The sequence below is a fragment of the Leucopleurus acutus genome (assembly GCF_964270905.1).
Source record: "Leucopleurus acutus genome assembly, chromosome: 7".
Taxonomy (NCBI): Eukaryota; Metazoa; Chordata; class Mammalia; order Artiodactyla; family Delphinidae; genus Leucopleurus; species Leucopleurus acutus.
This window is the reverse complement of record NC_139150.1, coordinates 11,216,172-11,235,589: the sequence shown is the minus strand read 5'-3', so window position 1 is coordinate 11,235,589 and position 19,418 is coordinate 11,216,172. Positions and strand designations below refer to the sequence as shown.

Sequence of the window (19,418 nt, the reverse complement as noted above, 5' to 3'; positions counted from 1 at the left end):
AAAATATCTGAAGAGATTATAGTCGAAAACTTACCTAACATGGGAAAGGAAATAGCCACCCAAGTCCAGGAAGCACAGAAAGTCCCATACAGGATAAAACCAAGGAGAAACACGCCGAGACACATAATAATCAAATTGGCAAAAATTAAAGACAAAGAAAAATCACTGAAAGCAGCAAGGGAAAAACGACAAACAACATACAAGGGAACTCCCATAAGGTTAACAGCTGATTTCTCAGCAGAACCTCTACAAGCCAGAACGGAGTTGCATGATATACTTAAAGTGATGAAAGGTTACTCTACCCGGCAAGGATCTCATTCAGATTCGATGGAAAAATCAAAAGCTTTACAGACAAGCAAAAGCTAAGAGAATTCAGCACCACCAAACCAGCTCTACAACAAATGCTAAAGGAACTTCTCTAAGTGGGAAACACAAGAGAAGAAAAGGACCTACAAAAACAAACCCAAAACAATTCAGAAAATGGTCATAGGTACATACATATTGATAATTACCTTAAACATGAATGGATTAAATGCTCCAACCAAAAGACACAGGCTTGCTAAATGGATACAAAAACAAGACCCATCTATGTGCTGTCTGCAGGAGACCCACTTCAGACCTAGGGACACATATGACTGAAAGTGAGGGGCTGGAAAGATATTCCGTGCAAATGGAAATCAAAAGAAAGCTGGAGGAGCAATACTCATATCAGATAAAACAAACTTTAAAATAAAGAATGTTACAAGAGACAAGGAAGGACACTACATAATGATCAAGGGATGAATCCAAGAAGAAGATATAACGATTATAAATATATATGCAGCCAACATAGGAGCACCTCAATATAAGGCAACTGCTAACAGCTATAAAAGAGGAAATTGACAGTAACACAGTAATAGTGGGGGACGTTAACACCTCACTTACACCAACGGACAGATCATCCAAAATGAAAATAAATAACAGAAGCTTTAAATGACACAACAGACCAGATAGATTTAACTGATATTTATAGGACATTCCATCCAGAAACAGCAGATTACACTTTCTTCTCAAGTGTGCACGGAACATTCTCCAGGATAGATAACATCTTCGGTCACAAATCAAGACACAGTAAATTTAAGAAAACTGAAATCATATCAAGCATCTTTTCTGACCACAACGCTATGATATTAGAAATGAATTACAGGGAGAAAAACGTAAAAAACACAAGCACATGGAGGCTAAACAAAACATTACTAAATAACCAAGAGATCACTGAAGAAATCAAAGAGGAAATCAAAAAATACCTGGAGACAAATGACCATGAACACACGATGATCCAAAACCTATGGGATGCAGCAAAAGCAGTTCTAAGAGGGAAGTTTATAGCTACACAAGCCTACCTCAAGAAACAAGAAAAATCTCAAATAAACAATCTAAACTTACACCTAAGTGAACTAGAGAAAGAAGAATAAACAAAACCCAAAGTTAGCAGAAGGAAAGAAATCATAAAGATCAGAGCAGAAATAAATGAAATAGAAACAAAGAAAACAATAGCAAAGATCAATAAAACTAAAAGCTGGTTCTTGGAGAAGATAAACAAAATTGATAAACCATTAGCCAGCCTCATCAAGAAAAAGAGGGAGAGGACTCAAATCAATAAAATTAGAAATGAAAAAGGAGACGTTACAACAAATATCGCAGAAATACAAAGCATCCTAAGAGACTACTACAAGCAACTCTGTGCCAATAAAATGGACAACCTGGAAGAAATGGACAAATTCTTAGAAAAGTGTAACCTTCCAAGACTGAACCAGGAAGAAATAAAAAATATGAACACACCAATCACAAGCAATGAAATTGAAACTGTGATTAAAAATCTTACAAAATACAAAAGTCCAGGACCAGATGGCTTCACAGGTGAACTCTATCAAACATTTAGAGAAGAGCTAACACCCATCCTTCTCAAACTCTTGCAAAAAATTGCAGAGGAAGGAACACTCCCAAACTCATTCTATGAGGCCACCATCACCCTGATACCAAAACCAGACAAAGACACTACAAAAAAAGAAAATTACAGACCAATATCACTGATGAATATAGATGCAAAAATCCTCAACAAAATACTAGCAAACAGAATCCAACAATACATTCAAAGGATCAAAGACCATGATCAAGTGGGATTTATCCCAGAGATGCAAGGCTTCTTCAATATACATAAATCAATCAATGGGATAAACCATATTAACAAATTGAAGACTAAAAACCATATGACCGTCTTAACAGATGCAGAAAAAGCTTTTGACAAAATTCAACACCCATTTATGATAAAAACTCTGCAGAAAGTGGGCATAGAGGGAACCTACCTGAACATAATAAAGGCCATATATGACAAACCCACAGCAAACATCATTCTCAATGGTGAAAAACTGAAAGCATTTCCTCTAAGATCAGGAACAAGACAAGGATGTCCGCTCTCACCACTATTATTCAACATAGTTTTGGAAGTCCTAGCCATGGCAATCAGAGAAGAAAAAGAAATAAAAGGAATACAAATTGGAAAAGAAGAAGTAAAACTGTCACTGTTTGCAGATGACATGATACTATACATAGAGAATCCTAAACATGCCACCAGAAAACTACTAGAGCTAATCAATGAATTTGGTAAAGCTGCAGGATACAAAATTAATGCACAGAAATCTCTTGCATTCCTCTACACTAATGATGAAAAATCTGAAAGAGAAATTAAGGAAACACTCCCATTTACCACTGCAACAAAAAGAATAAAATATGTAGGAATAAACCTACCGAGGGAGACAAAAGACCTGTATGTAGAAAACTACAAGATACTCATGAATGAAATTAAAGATGATACCAACAGATGGAGAGATATACCATGTTCTTGGATTGGAAGAATCAATATTGTGAAAATGACTATACTACCCAAAGCAATTTACAGATTCAATGCAATCCCTATCAAATTACCAATGGCATTTTTTACAGAACTAGAACAAAAAATCTTAAAACTTGTATGGAGACACAAAAGCCCCCGAATAACCAAACCAGTCTTGAGGGAAAAAAACAGAGCTGGAGGAATCAGACTCCCTGACTTCAGACAATACTACAAAGCTACAGTAATCAAGACAATATGGTACTGGCACAGAAACAGCAATATAGATCAATGGAACAAGATAGAAAGCCCAGAGATAAACTGACGCACCTATGGTCAACTAATCTACGACAAAGGAGGCAAAGATATAAAATAGAGAAAATACAGCCTCTTCAATAAGTGGTGCTGGGAAAACTGGACAGCTACATGTAAAAGAATGAAATTAGAATACTCCCTCACACCATACATAAAAATAAACTCAAAATGGATTAGAGACCTAAATGTAAGACCGGACACTATAAAACTCAGAGGAAAACATATGAAGAACACTCTTTGACATAAATCACAGCAAGATCTTTTTTGATCCACCTCTTAGAGTAATGGAAATAAAGACAAAAATAAACAAATGGGACCTAATGAAACTTCAAAGCTTTTGCACAGCAAAGGAAACCATAAACAAGACGAAAAGACAACCCTCACAATGGGAGAAAATATTTGCAAACAAATCAACGGACAAAGGATTAATCTCCAAAATATATAAACAGCTCATGCAGCTCAATACTATAAAAAAAAAACCCAATCAAAAAATGGGCAGAAGGCCTAAACAGACATTTCTCCAAAGAAGACATACAGATGGCCAAGAAGCACATGAAAAGCTGCTCAACATTACTAATTATTAGAGAAATGCAGATCAAAACTACAGTGACGTATCACTTCACACCAGGTAGAATGGGCATCATCAGAAAATCTACAAACAACAAATAGTGGAGAGGGTGTGGAGAAATTGCATTGTTGATGGGAATGTAAATTGATACAGCCACTATGGAGAACAGTAGGGAGGTTCCTTAAAAAAACTAAAATCAGAATTACCGTATGACCCAGCAATTCCACTACTGGGCATATATCCAGAGAAAACCATAATTCAAAAAGACACATGTACCCCAATGTTCATTGAAGCACTATTTACCATAGCCAGGTCATGGAAGCAACATAAATGTCCATCGACAGACGAATGGATAAAGATGTGGTACATATATACAATGGAATATTACTCAGCCATAGAAAGGAACGAAATTGGGTCATTTGTAGAGAAGTGGATGGATCTAGAGACCGTCATATAGTGAAGTAAGTCAGAAAGAGAAAAACAAATATCGTATATTAGCGCATATATGTGGAACCTAGAAAAATGGTACAGGTGAACCAGTTTGCAGGGCAGAAATAGAGACACAGATGTAGAGAACAAGCGTATGGACACCAAGGTGGGAAAGTGGCGGGGAGGTGGTTGTGGTGTTGTGATGAATTGGGCAATTGGGATTGACATGTATACACTAATATGTATAAAATGGATAACTAATAAGAACCTGCTGTATAAAAAAATAAATAAAATAAAATTCAAAATAAAACAGTGGAAGAGGAAAGAGAGAGGTATTATAAAGGTACTCATCATCTTTCGTTTCAGGGTATCAACAAATACTGTCTAAAGTTAATTAAATTAAGAGACAGAGATGTATCTAAGGGTTATAGGTTAACCACCAGAGGAACTGAAAATAAAATCAGTTAGTAGAGGCTGTTCCTGAAGGAGTGTGAGGTAGGATAGAGAATTACTGCTCTTCATCATGAGCTCTTACAACTATTTGATTTGTTAACACGTGCATCTATAGCTTTGACTAAAATAATTTTTAACGTTTGACAAACACATTCTGTTGGTGAAGCTGTAAGGCAACAAGGCACTATCATATATGGGTATATGAACTGGCTCAACCTGTGTGGAGGAGAATCTGACACTTTTCACTATAGTAAAATTTTACTTTACTATTTTACAATTTTACTAAAGTGAAATTACATATAAATTTACTCTATGACCCAGCAATCCCACTTCTAAAAATCTATCCCAATGGTATAATGGTATAAATACAAAAAAGGCACATACACAAGACTATTCATTATAGCATCATATAACACTGGAAGCAACCTAAATGACCATCAGCATGAGACTGGTTGAATAACCCATGGACCATCCATCCAATGGAGTACTATGCTGTCGCTACAGAGAATAAGGATGACCTATACGTACTACTACAAGTGATCTCTTTAGAGGGTATAAAATGAGAAAAGTAAAGGAGAAAAGTGCACACAGAATGCTATCATTTCTCTGAAGGGTTGGTGAGGGGAAGTGTGAATATACTTACATGTTTACTTTTTTCTAATGAAATTAAAAATGAAAAAAAAAATTTTAAACTAGTTACCTACAGAGGAGGGAAGAAACAGGGTGGTGTGGGAAGGATAGAAGTTAGACTTTTCTGAATATACCTTTTTTGTAGATTTGGCTTTGAAACCACAGAAGTTTTTTATATAATTATAAAACAAAATTATTTTTAAAAAGCAATCCCAAAAGACTGAAAGAGAAAAAAAAAAACACTATGAATTGAGTTGGTGACACAACCACAGAGAAACTATTTCTAGTTTTAAAACAGTAACTACTATATATTCCTAATGTGATATACTCTAAGGACAAAAAGAATCGCCAAATTGAAAAAAAAAACCCAAAACCTGTTTTCAGTACATATTATTGGTGGTAATGTTGGTATTGCTGTTGAGTTTTTGGATATTGTGGGATAAAGCAAAAAGAGTACTTCTGTTGGTGTCACTGGAAATCAGGACTTTTGACATGAGTGATAAGAGATTCAGATGTAAGAATAATGAGGTTAAATTAAAATGCTATGGTCTTGAATTGTAAATACCAATGTGAACATGTGATGTAGTTACCTTAAACACACAGACACACACACACACTCTTCCTAGTTCTGACCCCTGGAGAAGCCTAGAAATAATGCTACTAGGTTATTTCTAGTAGCAAATAATAATATTTGCTACTGGAAATAACCTAGTAGCAAATATACTAGAAATAACCTAGTAGCAAATAATAATATTTGCTACTAGAAATAACCTAGTAGCAAAAAAAAAAAAGTTCTAAAACCCAGACTCTAATCTCTAACACCATTTCCCACCAAAAGGAAGCAAGACTCCTTAGAGGAACAGCAGAAAACAGGTCTGGAGCAGGAAACATGCAAAATGAGTCTGCAACATCTCATCATACCAAAAGGCAAGGGAGCTACTAAAAACTACTGAGATTCTGTCAAAAGGACTCTAGAAATTAACTTAAAGAAGCTTCCACTAGACAAAGATAGGGCAAATTAACATCAACGAGGATAACTACAGTAGAGTGAAATACAGCAAACAGGTTTAAATCTATGCGTTTCACGTGACAGAAAAAAAAGAATCAGTCACCTTGGGAAAATGCTAGGAAACTAACTCAGTCTGAAAAATGAATAAACTGAATCAAATATTTATTCTGCCTTTCCTATATGAACTGCACCTTAGGGTAAACAGTTGATATGAAGAAGTTTTTCTTTATAGAAGTATTCTAGCTAATATCAAGAAGAAATGATGGAAATAAAATATCACCATTTTATAGCCCCTAATAAATTAATGGATCAAAAAGAGATAACCAGACATACTTTACTTCAAAATAATCTAGGACTAGGAGGCAGAGGAGCGTTATGGTCAGTTATCTATAAATGGAACTAAGAAAGCCATAAATTAGTAAGTGCTGAAACTGAGTGATGGGCATTTGGGGGCTCATTATACTATTCTCTCTACTATTATAATGTTTACATTTTTCCAAAATAAAAAAATTTAAATAATTTTAGCACTCAGAAAAAAAGGAATGAAGTTATATTAAAAAGACAAGAAGTGAACACTGATACCAGCTAAACAGATAAATATAAATGGGGTAAATCTTTTCTAAAACTGAATAAAATTTTTAGTTATTGGTGAAAGAGGAGGCATAAAACATTCTTAAACGCTATTATCATTTTAATTATTTACATGCTCATCTTATCTCTCTTAGTAGACTTTAAGCTTCTTTTCTCCCAACCAGTAAGAGAAATAGTGCTTTGCACATACCAGGATCACAAACCTTCCAATAAATTCAGTAAAATATACAACACATCATCCTAACATACAGAGAAAAAGCAAATACTTTGTCTTTTTAAAAAAAAAAAAACAACAACTATAAAAAGGAACACTTGCTTTCTTTTGACTTTTTTTTTTAACCCTAGGTTCTTCAGACAAGAGTGTCCCATCCACTCCAAACAATATTAATGACAGCTGCCATTTACTAATCGGTCATTTTTCCGCTGAGGGCTAGACATAAGGTTGCTTTTAATCCTCACAACAACACTAGAGGTGAATTTATTAGTTTCCTTTTATAAATTAAAAAACTGAGGCTCAGAAACTTAGAACTCAGATGGGGATCGTGCGTGTTTGTGGGGACTCAAACCCTAGCGTCTCCGAGGCCCACATCCCCCTCGCTCCTCTCATGCCCTGGCATACAAGAACTGTTTGCTTGAAGTCAAACAGCATCTTTCTCTAGATTGGTTTCCTTCCTCCTATTTATTCATAGTCTAGGCGAGATCAATGCAACATCCCTGAAACCTTTCCTGTGGCTAAAGTGAGTTCAGAAGTTTATTTTTTCTCTTCCTAAATCTAACAAGGACAAATTTCCCCTCAGCAACTTGGCCCAGCCCACTTGAAATCTTACTCATCTAACCAAGCACACACATTCACTACGGCGCCCTTAAAGATTTCTTCCTTTCTCACCACAGACTAAAATGCCTTCTCCCAATTATAACTTTTCACTTTTCCTCAGAAAAGCAAACACATTATATAACCAGTCCTCACCTTCCAAACACTCATTTATAATATAACTTTGCTAACCTTGGCAAGTCATCTTTGATTCTTCTCTCACCTCTTACATGTAATTTGTCACCAGGTCTTGTCAATTCTCCCTAAAATCTCTCTCAAAGTCGTCCTTTTTCTTTTGAAAACTAAAACCTCACTTTGGACCTTGATCTTCTGCAGTATAAACACTTCCATAAACCAGTGGTCTCCAACTTTTTGCACACATTCCTATCAGTAAAAAAATTTGAGCATACATCTGATATATGTATTTTTATTTATAAATTATAAGAATGTCTTACTATACTCATCTATAGTATATTATCAGAAAACACAAAAACAAATTTTGAAGATTGATATAGAAACAAATATAGGTTCTAATATTTTTTTTTTCACACCCCCATGGATCATGCTGCACAGCCCAGAGATACCACTATCCTAAACTACTGCTGCCCGAGTAATCTTCCTAAAAACCCAAGTCTCATCATACTACATTCCCAACTCAATCCTTCAATGCCATCAGATCCCAGTAGCACAAACCTGCTTTTTCAACTTCAACACCTATAATCTTTTCCCACATATTCTGTATTTCAGCTATACCTGTCATCTCCCTAATCTCTTTTACACACACAGTTCCTTTCATCTGGAATGTCCTTATGGCTGACATACATAACAGTATCTCTAAGAGAAAAATACATTTTGTTTGTTTGTTTTGGTTTGGTTTTGGCTGCACGTGCTGCATGTGGTGTCTTAGTTCCCCAAGCAGGGATCGAAACTGTGCCCCCTGCATTAGAAGCGTGGAGTCTTAACCACTGGACCGCCAAGGAAATCCCAAAAATACATTCTAACTGCCATAACCAAATTACAAATAAACTTTTGGGATGTAACCTACCTTTTCTATAAGAACTCATATATTTTGAACATATATTTTGTTACTTCCTTTATTTGGCTCCTTTTCAAGTCCATACTTAGAAATACTTAGAAAGAATAAGTATGGATTTCAATTAAAGTAGAGGAGACCAACTTTGCTTTGTTTCCTTTGGTTTACTTCCTTGTTTATCTTTCCATTTTAGAACAAAATTCTTTTAAGCAAAAAGGATGTTTCAAATCCAGAGATTAGTTCCCCCTAGGGCCAGGTAAAAGGCTGAACCTTTGCAACTCACAAGAATTCCAGCCTGGAACTTACACACAGATTTAACAGTGTGAATAAAAACATGTTTTCCTACAGCAATACTCCAGGTTTTTATCTTCCCTGTTTCAACCTTCCTATCTGCTGTGCAAACCCCTCCAAGTTGACTGCAATGACTCAAATTAGAATGATGGAGTTGCAGCAAAACATTTTCCAGAAAAGTCATGAAAATTCAAGGGACTGCTTCTGGGTACTAATAATGGGGAGCTTAGTCTCCAGCAAGACTTCTGTTCCACCACCCCAAGTCTTTGTACTCTCTTCTATGGAGACTGGGAGGGGAGCACCATGGTGGAAAGAGGAAAAAGAGGCAGGGGACGGCCCTGGAGAGGAAGTCACATTTCAACTCCCTAGTCTTATCCCACAGAAGGAAGATATGTCAGTTGTGCTACACAACAGGCCTCAAGAAGAAGCCAGCCTGTGGTGCATTTTGGTAATGGAATCTTTTAATGGGCTATCCAGAAAAAGCCTGGAGCAGAGCAATCTTAAAAAGCCAAGGCTGCTTCTCTGTATCAGAAAACAATGATGGGCTTATCCCCATTTCCAAGTCATAAAACTTCTGCTGTTCTTCCCCCAGAAATCCCTCCTCCCTTCTCCAAATCTCACTTTTCTTTCAGTTCCAGTTTCACCCTCTTCTGAGAGCCTATCTCTGTCTACTCTGATCTTTCGTTTTCTACACAACTCATGTGGACCAAATCATAACCACAATGAGATATCACTTTACACAAAGTGGTGCAATTGCTTTGGAAAACAGTTTAGCAGTTCCTTAAAAAGGGTTACCATATGATCTAGCAATTCCACTCCTAGGTATATACCCAAGAGAAATGAAAACATATGTCCAAACAAAATGTTCACATCAACATTATTCCTAACAGTGAAAAAGTGGAAACAACCCAAATACCTAACAACTGATGAATGGATGAATAAAATGTGGTTTAACCATACAATGAAATATTATTCAATGATAAAAAGTAATGAAATGCTCATATATGCTATATCATTAATAAACCTGGGAACCATTACATTTAGGGAAAGACAAAGGATTATATTTTATATGATTCCCTTTATATGAAATGCCCAGAATTGACAAATCTATAGCAACAATAAGTAGGTTAGTGCTTGCCTAGGGCTGAGAGGGTTTGGGGGGAATGGGGAGTGACCACTAATGGGTATGGGGTTTCTTTCTGGAGTGATGAAAATGTTCTGGATTTGGATAGTGGTATTTGGAGTATACTGAAAACCATTTAATTATATACTGTAAAAGAGTAAGTGTTATACTACGGTTTATTTAGTAAAGTTGTTTGCAGATTACCACAGCCTACAAGGCCCTGCTCAGGGCCCCAGTCTCTCTCTGACCTTACCCCAGCCTCCCAGCCATCAGTCACTACCCAAACCCACTATCAATTCCTGGAATCCTTCTAGGGTTTTCTTGCCTCGAGGCCTCAGGTAAGCCCCACCCTGCCTGGAATGAAGTTTTGTGAGTTTCTTTACATGGCTAATGACTTCTCATCCTTTAAGTCTCAGCTCCAATGTCATCTCCACGGTAAGCCCTCCCTCACTACTTTTATCTAAAATAGGGCAGCCACTCCCACCATCCTCTCTCAGCAACTTGTGTTTATAGCACATCCACGTAGCTTTACGTGAACTGATTTTTTTAATCTGTCAGGTCCACCAGATTGTAAACTCCATGAAAGTAGGAATAAATATTATTCCCATTAACTCCCAATGTCTAACAATTCCTGGCATTTTAGTGTCTATTAGGTGGTAATTAACATTTTTTTAACATCTTTATTTGGGTATTATTAGGTGGTAATTAACATTTTTATTTCCCTAATGTGTCCTGTCTTCACACATACTGCACCCTCTATTGAGACTACTACCACTACTGCCACCACCACTGTCACTACCATGATCACCACAGCCATCACCATGGCTTCTACTCCCTCTGCCACCATTCTTACCCCTTTCACACCCTTACTCATCTCTCCTGTCTCAACTGAAACATCATCTTGATGAAGCATTCTTTCTTTGGAAGCCCTCCTTAGGAGACAGTCTCTCCTTCACTTATTCACCTATTCATCACGGGCTCCATCTCCATGATAGCAATGATCTTACTGTCCGACACTCAGGTTTCCTGGTGGGGAGGGGACTTGGAGGGAGTTGGTTTTGCTTTACACTCCTGTCTCACTACTACTTTGGAGAGCCTTAAAGCAAGATCTTTTCATTTTTGTGTCCCTAGTACTTAGCATACTACCGGGCACATAACATAGTACTGAAGACAGGTATCCAGGATAATGCAGAATAAACACCACCACAAAGCCCAATCAGCTGCCCTGTCCTGTCTGTATGCCTTCATATCTTTGAGTATGCTTCTTTCCAAGTCCATAAATGTCGGGTTTCTTCAAACTCACCTAGAATACTTCTTTCAATTACTTACAATCCACTTCCTGCCCTTGGTGCCTGGAAACAATTTCTAGGATGTCACCACAAGCAATATTAAACTGCCACAGTTTCCTGCTGTGTGTCTACATTATCAGTTAAATTGCTTCATATTAACCACATTCCAGTCCACTGGGATCACTCAAACACTAAATAAGATTTAAACATACCTGTTGAAGACTGGCAGTTACCATTGCTCCTTTTATCTCTCTAGACAAATAAATGTCTGCTCAGGTTTAAGGTTTAGGAGCTTTCCAGAGTGCTACCTGCATACTGGTGACCTTTTCTTTCCTTTGTCAAGTAGATGTTTGGTCTGAGGCAAGACAAGTTTCCTTTATTAAAATGAACATGAACTAAACACTCTTCAGAAAAAAATAAGGAACTGCTGCCTAGACCAGGGCAATTTGGCTTAAAAACTTAACACTTAAACACTCTTCCTCCTCAAGAGTTCAAATAGCAAACTGTTATTTTTTAGCTCTATGTACATTCAACCCAGAGCCTTTAGTTAGGAACTTAATTCAGATCCTAACATATTTCTTAAAAGCATTCCATAAACTCTTCCTAAACAGCATGTGTCAGGTACTGGGTTTGACACAGGGAACTCAAGAGACAAATAAGGCAGTCCCTGCTCTCAAGAAGTTTATGTCGGGCTTAGTATAGGAGACACACAAGGAACCGGATTTAGTGCTATGACAGTGATAAACACAGGGAGCCACAGAAACAGACGAAGGACACCTGGCCTAGGTGGGGGGAGAGGGTCCACAGACGAAGGACACCTGGCCTACGCTGGGGCGGGGGGGGGGGTGGTCCACAGATGAAGGACACCTGGCCTAGGTGGGGTGCGGGGGGGTCCACAGATGAAGGACACCTGGCCTAGGGTGGGGACGAGGGGGCACGGATGAAGGACACCTGGCCTAGGTGGGGGAAGAGGGGGCATGGATGAAGGACACCTGGCCTAGGCTGAGGAGGGGTGGGGGCAGGGCACTGTCATCAGGGTAGGATTCCTCGGGATGAAATCTGATCTAAGGCCTATAAACCCCCACTCTCTCATTTGAAAAATGTAGCCAACAGTAGCTACATCACAGGACAGTTGTGAGGATTTGATAAAATGGTTCACATAAAGCACTACCACCATGCCTGACACAGAGACTGTGTTCAACCAGCCTTAGCTTAAAAGGAAAGTCTGAACAAGCACTGAACCTCAACACCTGTGCCTAGCAACTCACCTGCTTTACTACTGATCACATAACAGACCAGCTTCACAATTACGCAGAGTACTGTTTTTAATCAATTTTTATGTCCTGCTCTGCATGTTCAGTCTAATTCCTGGATTATCAAAACCTTTTCCTCTATTACCTGAAACTCACAGTTCTCTGACATTTCTGGTATAAAATATAACAGTTTTCTTAGTCTTTTGATAGAGAAGGTGTAAAAGAAACTAACAATTACCGACTTTTTAATATGGGCCCAGCAGTCATGTTGATACTGTGTTTATTGCGAATAACGACCCTGCAACATATAGTCTTCCCCATTTTACCCTCAGAGCAACTGAGGCAGAAAGAGGTATTTGTACAAAGTCTGTACAAAGTTTCCGAGTCAGCAGACAAAAGAACCGGAATAGGAATCCAAATCTGATTCCACATTGCTAGCGTGACTGGACCACACAATATCAGAGATGAGGAGAGAAAGCACAGGCGGCCAGAGCGCTCTCCTGCTCAGAGGGGCACCCCATGCTCTCCTCCCCCACCCCCAAGACTGTCCTACAAAATAGAGCCTGCACACTTAGACTACACCTCAGCCGGGTGAACACCTTAAGCTCAGTCTGTTCTTTCCTATCAAGATGGAACAGACGGTCAGTAATAATCAAAGCCCTGTTTCCCCCCAAAATTAAGGGAGCGCCTAAGAAGATGGCTTCCTCACCACCTGTCCATCCTCATTCCTACCTGCAGGCAGAAGCTACATAGTCAACAGTCACCATAAATCACAACTACTTCTCATAACTTCTCTCTTCATACTCTTTCAGCCTCACCACAAGCTAACATAATTCCCACGTCTAAGTTTTTATCACCGAGCAGTCTAGTTTCAAGATCAAAAGGGCTATCCCTTATACTAATTTGCTTAACAGAATTTCATGCATTAGTATAAGTTCTCTCGCCCAAGCGCTGAGATAAATAGATGGGCTCCACAAACCACTCTTAAGGTATGTATTTGCCAACCTGCAACGTTCAAGAGCAAGACAGAGACCTGATGCCTAGTCATCTTAACTTCCACTTGTTGGATTTTCATGCTGATTCTGACACTGACTTGCCCCACATCTGGCAAGTTTCTGAACTTCTCTGTAACAAGAAAGGTAAGCATCCTCACAAGTATACTCTGCAACTCTATGGTGGCTTTTGTGAAGTGTTTCTAAGTGCTATTGAAATCCCAAGTTTACAACTCTTACTTGGAAGCAGGAGCTGAACTTGGAGTGCCTCTTTAATCCCAATGCTTCACCCACTACGTCTTTTTACCTCCCAAGCTTCTTAAGCTCGTATTTGGAGCATGCTTCTTTTTCCCCTCATTTCCACAAAAATCAAGAATTAACAGTGTACTCATCCAACTCTTCCATTTTCATTATCATAAGCAAACTTTTCTAGTCTCCGGGCTGCTGCAGCCTGTTAAAATACATTTTGTGAATGGAGGCCTAAGCCGGTCAGGGGTCTACAAGGCTGGGCAAAGGAAACACTGCATGGACATTGACGGGACAAGAGATGCAATGCTTGAATAATTATTAGATTTCACTCATAAGGCCCTTCCCCTCTCAAACTTCCCTAGCATAATTCTCAAAATGCTGAAGTAAACACATGTCTCAGACTTTCTTGTAAGCGGGTTTAAAGTATCCTATGAAAGCTGTTTTAAGGAAAAGCCTGTGCTGCTAACAGGGTTTGTAAGTGCCGTTAAACAATTCTATTACTCATAGAGAAAAAGTGAACATTTGTTAGTGATTAGAGATAAGGCATCTCATGTTCTGGAACTGAGGAAGGGAGAGGCCAAAAGAGGACCTGGCTGGGAGGGGAGATAGAGTTCAAACCAACACACCCAAATGGGACTGCATAAAAGTTGCACTTTCCAAAGTCAACTTCTAGGTCTAGAAAGAGGGCAACAATGTTTCAATGGGTTCCCAAGTCAGATGTATCAACATTTTCCGGGGAAAACTAACCCCTCACCAGGGACTCCAGATGAATGAATGAGTGAGGGAATTTGCCAGATTGAATTACAAAACCTTTCCAACGATTATCAAGATCAGGTGCTCGGTTACAGCACAGAGGTATCTTCCCTCACAGCTTTTGGCCCTCGCTGTGGGGAGACTTGCATAGATAGAAGGGGGAAACAGGAGCAGAGAGAAAAGGGCCTTCCTCCCCGGGCCATCCAGACCTTCAGTCCTTGAGTGGCCCCTCCCTCTGAAAATCTCACGCGACTTTTATGGGGGCCCGCAGGCCTTAAGCAGCCAGGACCTGCCCGACTCTCAGGGGCGCCCCAAACACCCATTTGGGGAGTTGCTTCTAGAGATTTCTCGCCCTCCCCCCAACAGGTGTGTGACCGTTTTCAGAGGCTCTCTGTAACCCCGGGGAGGGGTCCACCTTGTAATCTCAGCTGTTCCCGCCCTCAGGTGAGAAGGGGACAACTGACCACCAGCGCCCTTCCACCCCGCCCCCGCGCCTCCCTGGATCGTCATGGCAACCGTCCCCCTCCCCGCGTGACGCCGGCACGCGGGGAGCCCCTTGGGCCCCGGCAACAAGTCCCCCGCGCGGCCCGAGGCCTGCAGCCCTTGCCCTGCAGCCCTTGCCCGGCCTCGCCGCCCCTCGCCCGGCCCGGCTCCGCCCGGCCCGGCCGCACTCACTTGATCCTGGAGCCCATGGTCCCCGGGCCTCCTCATGGGCCCGCGGGCCCCGCTCGGCGCTGCGCTGCGCTGCCCGCCCGCCCGCGGCCGACCGGCCTCCCTTCGGCGCTCTCCCCGCCCCTTCCTCCCTTCCCTCAGGCTGGGGCCCGCCCGCTCGAGGCTCGCTCCCCCGCCGCCGCCGCCGCCGCCTCCCGGGGTTAATACACTCGCTTCAGCCCGGCGAACGCCATGGTCGCCGGCGCGCGTGCCCGGCGCGCGCCGCCCCCTCCGCCTCTCACACCGCCGCCCCCTCCCGCCCGCACCGCCGCCGCCCGTGGGGGCTGCCGGGAAGTGTAGTCCGCTAGCGGGAGGCAGTGCCGCGTGAGGGCGGTGGACTCGTGGAGCTCGGTGCGTGGTGCTTTCCGGGCGCAGGCCCCTAAAGACCTCCCCTCCCACTGTTCTCCTATAGAAACCAACACCTACAACCCCCCTGAAAAGATCTTCATCCCACAGAGATCCCCAAGCTCACCTGAAGAAACCTTTACCCATTCCTCTCCTGTGGAGTCCTCCCAGCCAGTGGCTCTGGCTTAGAGATAATCTGTCTCCCATTCAGGCCTCCAGGAAGAGACAACTTTTTCCTTTGAAAATCCCATACCTTGCAGTAAGTTCCTTAAGGGAGCCATAGCCCCTCTTCTCTGTCACACCAGCCACTTCCCCAACATGGTTCTTGATGGAGACCCCCTTAGACCTTAAACCTCTTAGATCTTTAAGGAGATCTCACATCCCCACAGGAAAGCCACCTGAGGGCTTCATAGGACCCATTTAGTCGCTCTGCTCTGCCCTACCCTTGAGGATCTCTGCCTCCCTTTGTTAGCCATTTGGGGGCCTCCAGTAGCGAAATCTCATGTCACCATAACAGTCCCTGACAGAGACTAAGTCAAGGCAAATGAAGGTACTTGAGAGCCAAGATCACCAACCTGCTCCCCGTTGGGCTCATTTTAATGAACGCCCCAATATCATCCCCTCTAGGCCTGGAGGAATCACAAAGCCAGCAGTAATGATCACTAGCATTAGCTACTGTTCAGTGCATGGGTGAGTGAGTGCCCTCTCTGAAGCAGGCACTCTATTTCCCCTACATGGTTAGCACCAATGCTCACAATAATCTTATGAGTTTACCCCCTCTTTTCACAAAGAGGAAACTGAGGCATGTGTTCAAGGTTACATAGCTAGCAACTGGTGGAGTGGAGATTAGCATCCGGGCCGAATAATTCCAGACACGTGACATAGTTATGCTTTAGGATGGCACCTTTGGCCACAAGTCAGAAGACACTGTAGGTTCATGGTTCACTTTTGAAATTAGGTTTTTCTTCTCTTTTTTACACTTTTCTGTTCTGAAATTCCATTCATCTCTTCTAACATTTTAGCTCTTATAAAATCATGGAGTGGCTCCCCACCCCACAGTCACTACAGTAACTAGTCCCAGCCAGACAGGGAGCAGAGAAAGCAAGAACTCCTTTTGGAGTTACATTCTGGATAAAGATAATATCTCTCTTTTGCCTATGCCCTGAGGTTGTTGAAGGCACAGAATGAAGTTTTTTGAATTCAGACAAACAAACAAAAATTTAAAATGTCCAAACTGCCATTTTGAATTCAAATCTTTTGCATCCAGACACCAACACTGACTTATAAACAACCCCAGGAGCAAAGCTCTGCTAGACAGGCAGGGCTTCTGTGGTGTTTATTCACCTAGTTTCCTATGAACCTAGTCCAAGGAACAGTTGTTATCAAGATCTTGCCTGGAATGAGCAGCCAGTTCAAAAGCTCTGAGCAGGAGACTATAAATAAAACAGAGTTATTTGGTGGAGGGCAAAGCTGGCTGCTTTTCAAAGGAGGTTGTAGCCATCCTGGCCACAAAAATGTCTGAGTGCCTGCTGGGTGGTGGTGGCGGTGGTGGTGGTGTGTGTATGATAGAGGGGGAGACTGGATGGGGAGGGCTATGTATCTGTCCAGGTGGCCTCTGAGACTGCAGGGTGGTCTGGGGAGAACGCATTGAACTGGGAGTTAGGAGCCTGGCTTCTAATGCTAGCTCCGACACTGACTAGCAGAGAGATTTTAAGCAAATGGTTAGACAATCATCTGCTTCAGTTTCCTCCTCAATAGAATGGGTAGAGAGCTCAAGGAGGAGCTCACATCATAAGAGAGAGTGTGATGGAGGAATTAAGAGGGCAGGCTCTGGAGCCAGACTGCCTGGGTTCAAATCACAGCTCTGTCTCTTACTAAATATGTGCCTTCGGGTAAGTGATTCCCTTTCTCTGTGCCTCAGGTTCTTTGTCTGTAAAATGGAAATTATGGTAATGGCTCTATCTTACTGAGGTGGCATGGGAATTAAATGAGTTAATGACACTTACAAAGTACGTAAACAGTGACTAATATATAGTAAGCACTCAAAAATTATCAGCAACTATTATATGCAAGACGCTTAGCACAGTTTGGCTTCTATTATCAATAGTAATAATCTTCATAATAAATCGTCCTGTACTTGAATTCAGTAGACCTGAGTTCCCAGCCCAGGATGTAATTGTTTACATTCTAAAACAATTAGAAGTCAGTTCAACTGTGGATGATAGAAGACTGAAGTAACAGTGGCTGAAAAAAATAGAAATTTATTTCTCTTTCACATAAGGTCAGGAGATGAACATTCCAGAGCTGGTATGACAATTCCATAAATCATACTCTAAGATTTAAAGGCATATCAACAGGACAGGGCAGCTGATTTGGTCTTGGGTTGGTGTTTATTCTGCATTAGGTTGTAAACGTGTCTTCTGTTCCTCAGACTGTGACCTCTTTGAGGTTGGTTAACCAGAATCCTACTTTCTTGCTCCCCTATTCTCCAGATACAGCTTCCACCTCATGGTCCAAGATGGCTGCTTGAACTACCTCACCTTCTAATCTGTGACCAAGCCAAAGGAAAGGAAGACAGTCATGCCCCACCCCAAGCCCTAATCTTTAAGTACATTCCCCTGGAGTTGCACCTACTGCTCCATTTACATTCCATGGGCCAGAACTTAGTTATACAACCACATCTCACTAGGAAATATAGCCTTTATTTCAGAAATCATGTGCACAGCTGAAGCCGGGATGGGTGGTGTATTTCCAGGGAAGAAGGGAAGTACAGACATTGCAATCTCAGCCAAGCCATGCTTGGCTGTGTGACCTTGGACAAGCCCCTGACTTTCTCTGGCCCTCAGTTTCCCTATATCCAAAGTAAGAGATTCAGGCCAGATGACCTCTCTCCAAAGTCCTTTTCAGTTCCAAAATTCTCTAATCAGTAGCTTACTGTTTTATAATTCCTTTACATCTAAGTGAATCTGATGTCGTTCAAACAAAAGGAGACCTCTCTGCCAAGTACGTGGCAGGATCACCTGTTGGAATTAAAACCTGCTGGTGATGAGAAGGGGTTTAGGAACTTTACCTTATAGACTCTTGTCAGAATAGGCTAACTAAGCACATCTAGCAGATAAAAAGTCCAACAGTGTGTGTGATACCACCCATGCAGACACTGATGCTCCTGGGTTTCCAAGCTGGCTCTCACTCCTCTGTACCTGTTTGGTTTTTCTGCTCAGGATTTAAAGGATTGTGTCTATTGAGGGGAGAAGAGCAACCCCAAGGAGTTTTAATACCCCATTAATGATACAGTATGAAACGGCAGGACTGCTGGGCCAGTGGTCTATTATTCCTAGTATACTTAGTTGTGATTATATATATTTTTTAATTGAGATATAATTTATACGTCATAAAATTCACCATTTTAATGTGTACAATTCAGTGGTTGTTAGCATAGTCACAAAGTTGTGCAACTACCACCAATGTCTAATTCTAGAACACTTCATCCCCCAAAGATACCCTGTACCCATTAACAGTCACTCACCTTTCCTGCCCTCCCCCGAGCCCCGGCAGCCATGAATCTACTTTCTGCCTCTGTGGATTTGCGTATTCATACAAGTGAAATCATTTAATAATGTGGCCTTTCTGTCTGGCTTCTTGTACTTAATATAATATTTTCAAAGTTCATCCATGTACCATCTATCAGTACTTCATTCTTTTTT

The 19,418-nt window shown here is 41.0% G+C and overlaps 1 protein-coding gene across 1 annotated transcript in view; it reads right to left on the bottom strand.

Moving 5' to 3' along the window:
- Nucleotides 1-15,441, bottom strand: part of DENND1A (DENN domain containing 1A) — a 548,251-nt gene extending 532,810 nt beyond the window's left edge. The window contains 1 exon segment of the mRNA XM_082843076.1: nt 15,334-15,441. Within this exon segment, the coding sequence (XP_082699202.1) occupies nt 15,334-15,350 (17 nt within the window). The 5' untranslated portion in view covers nt 15,351-15,441.
- Nucleotides 15,442-19,418: the final 3,977 nt, after the last annotated feature.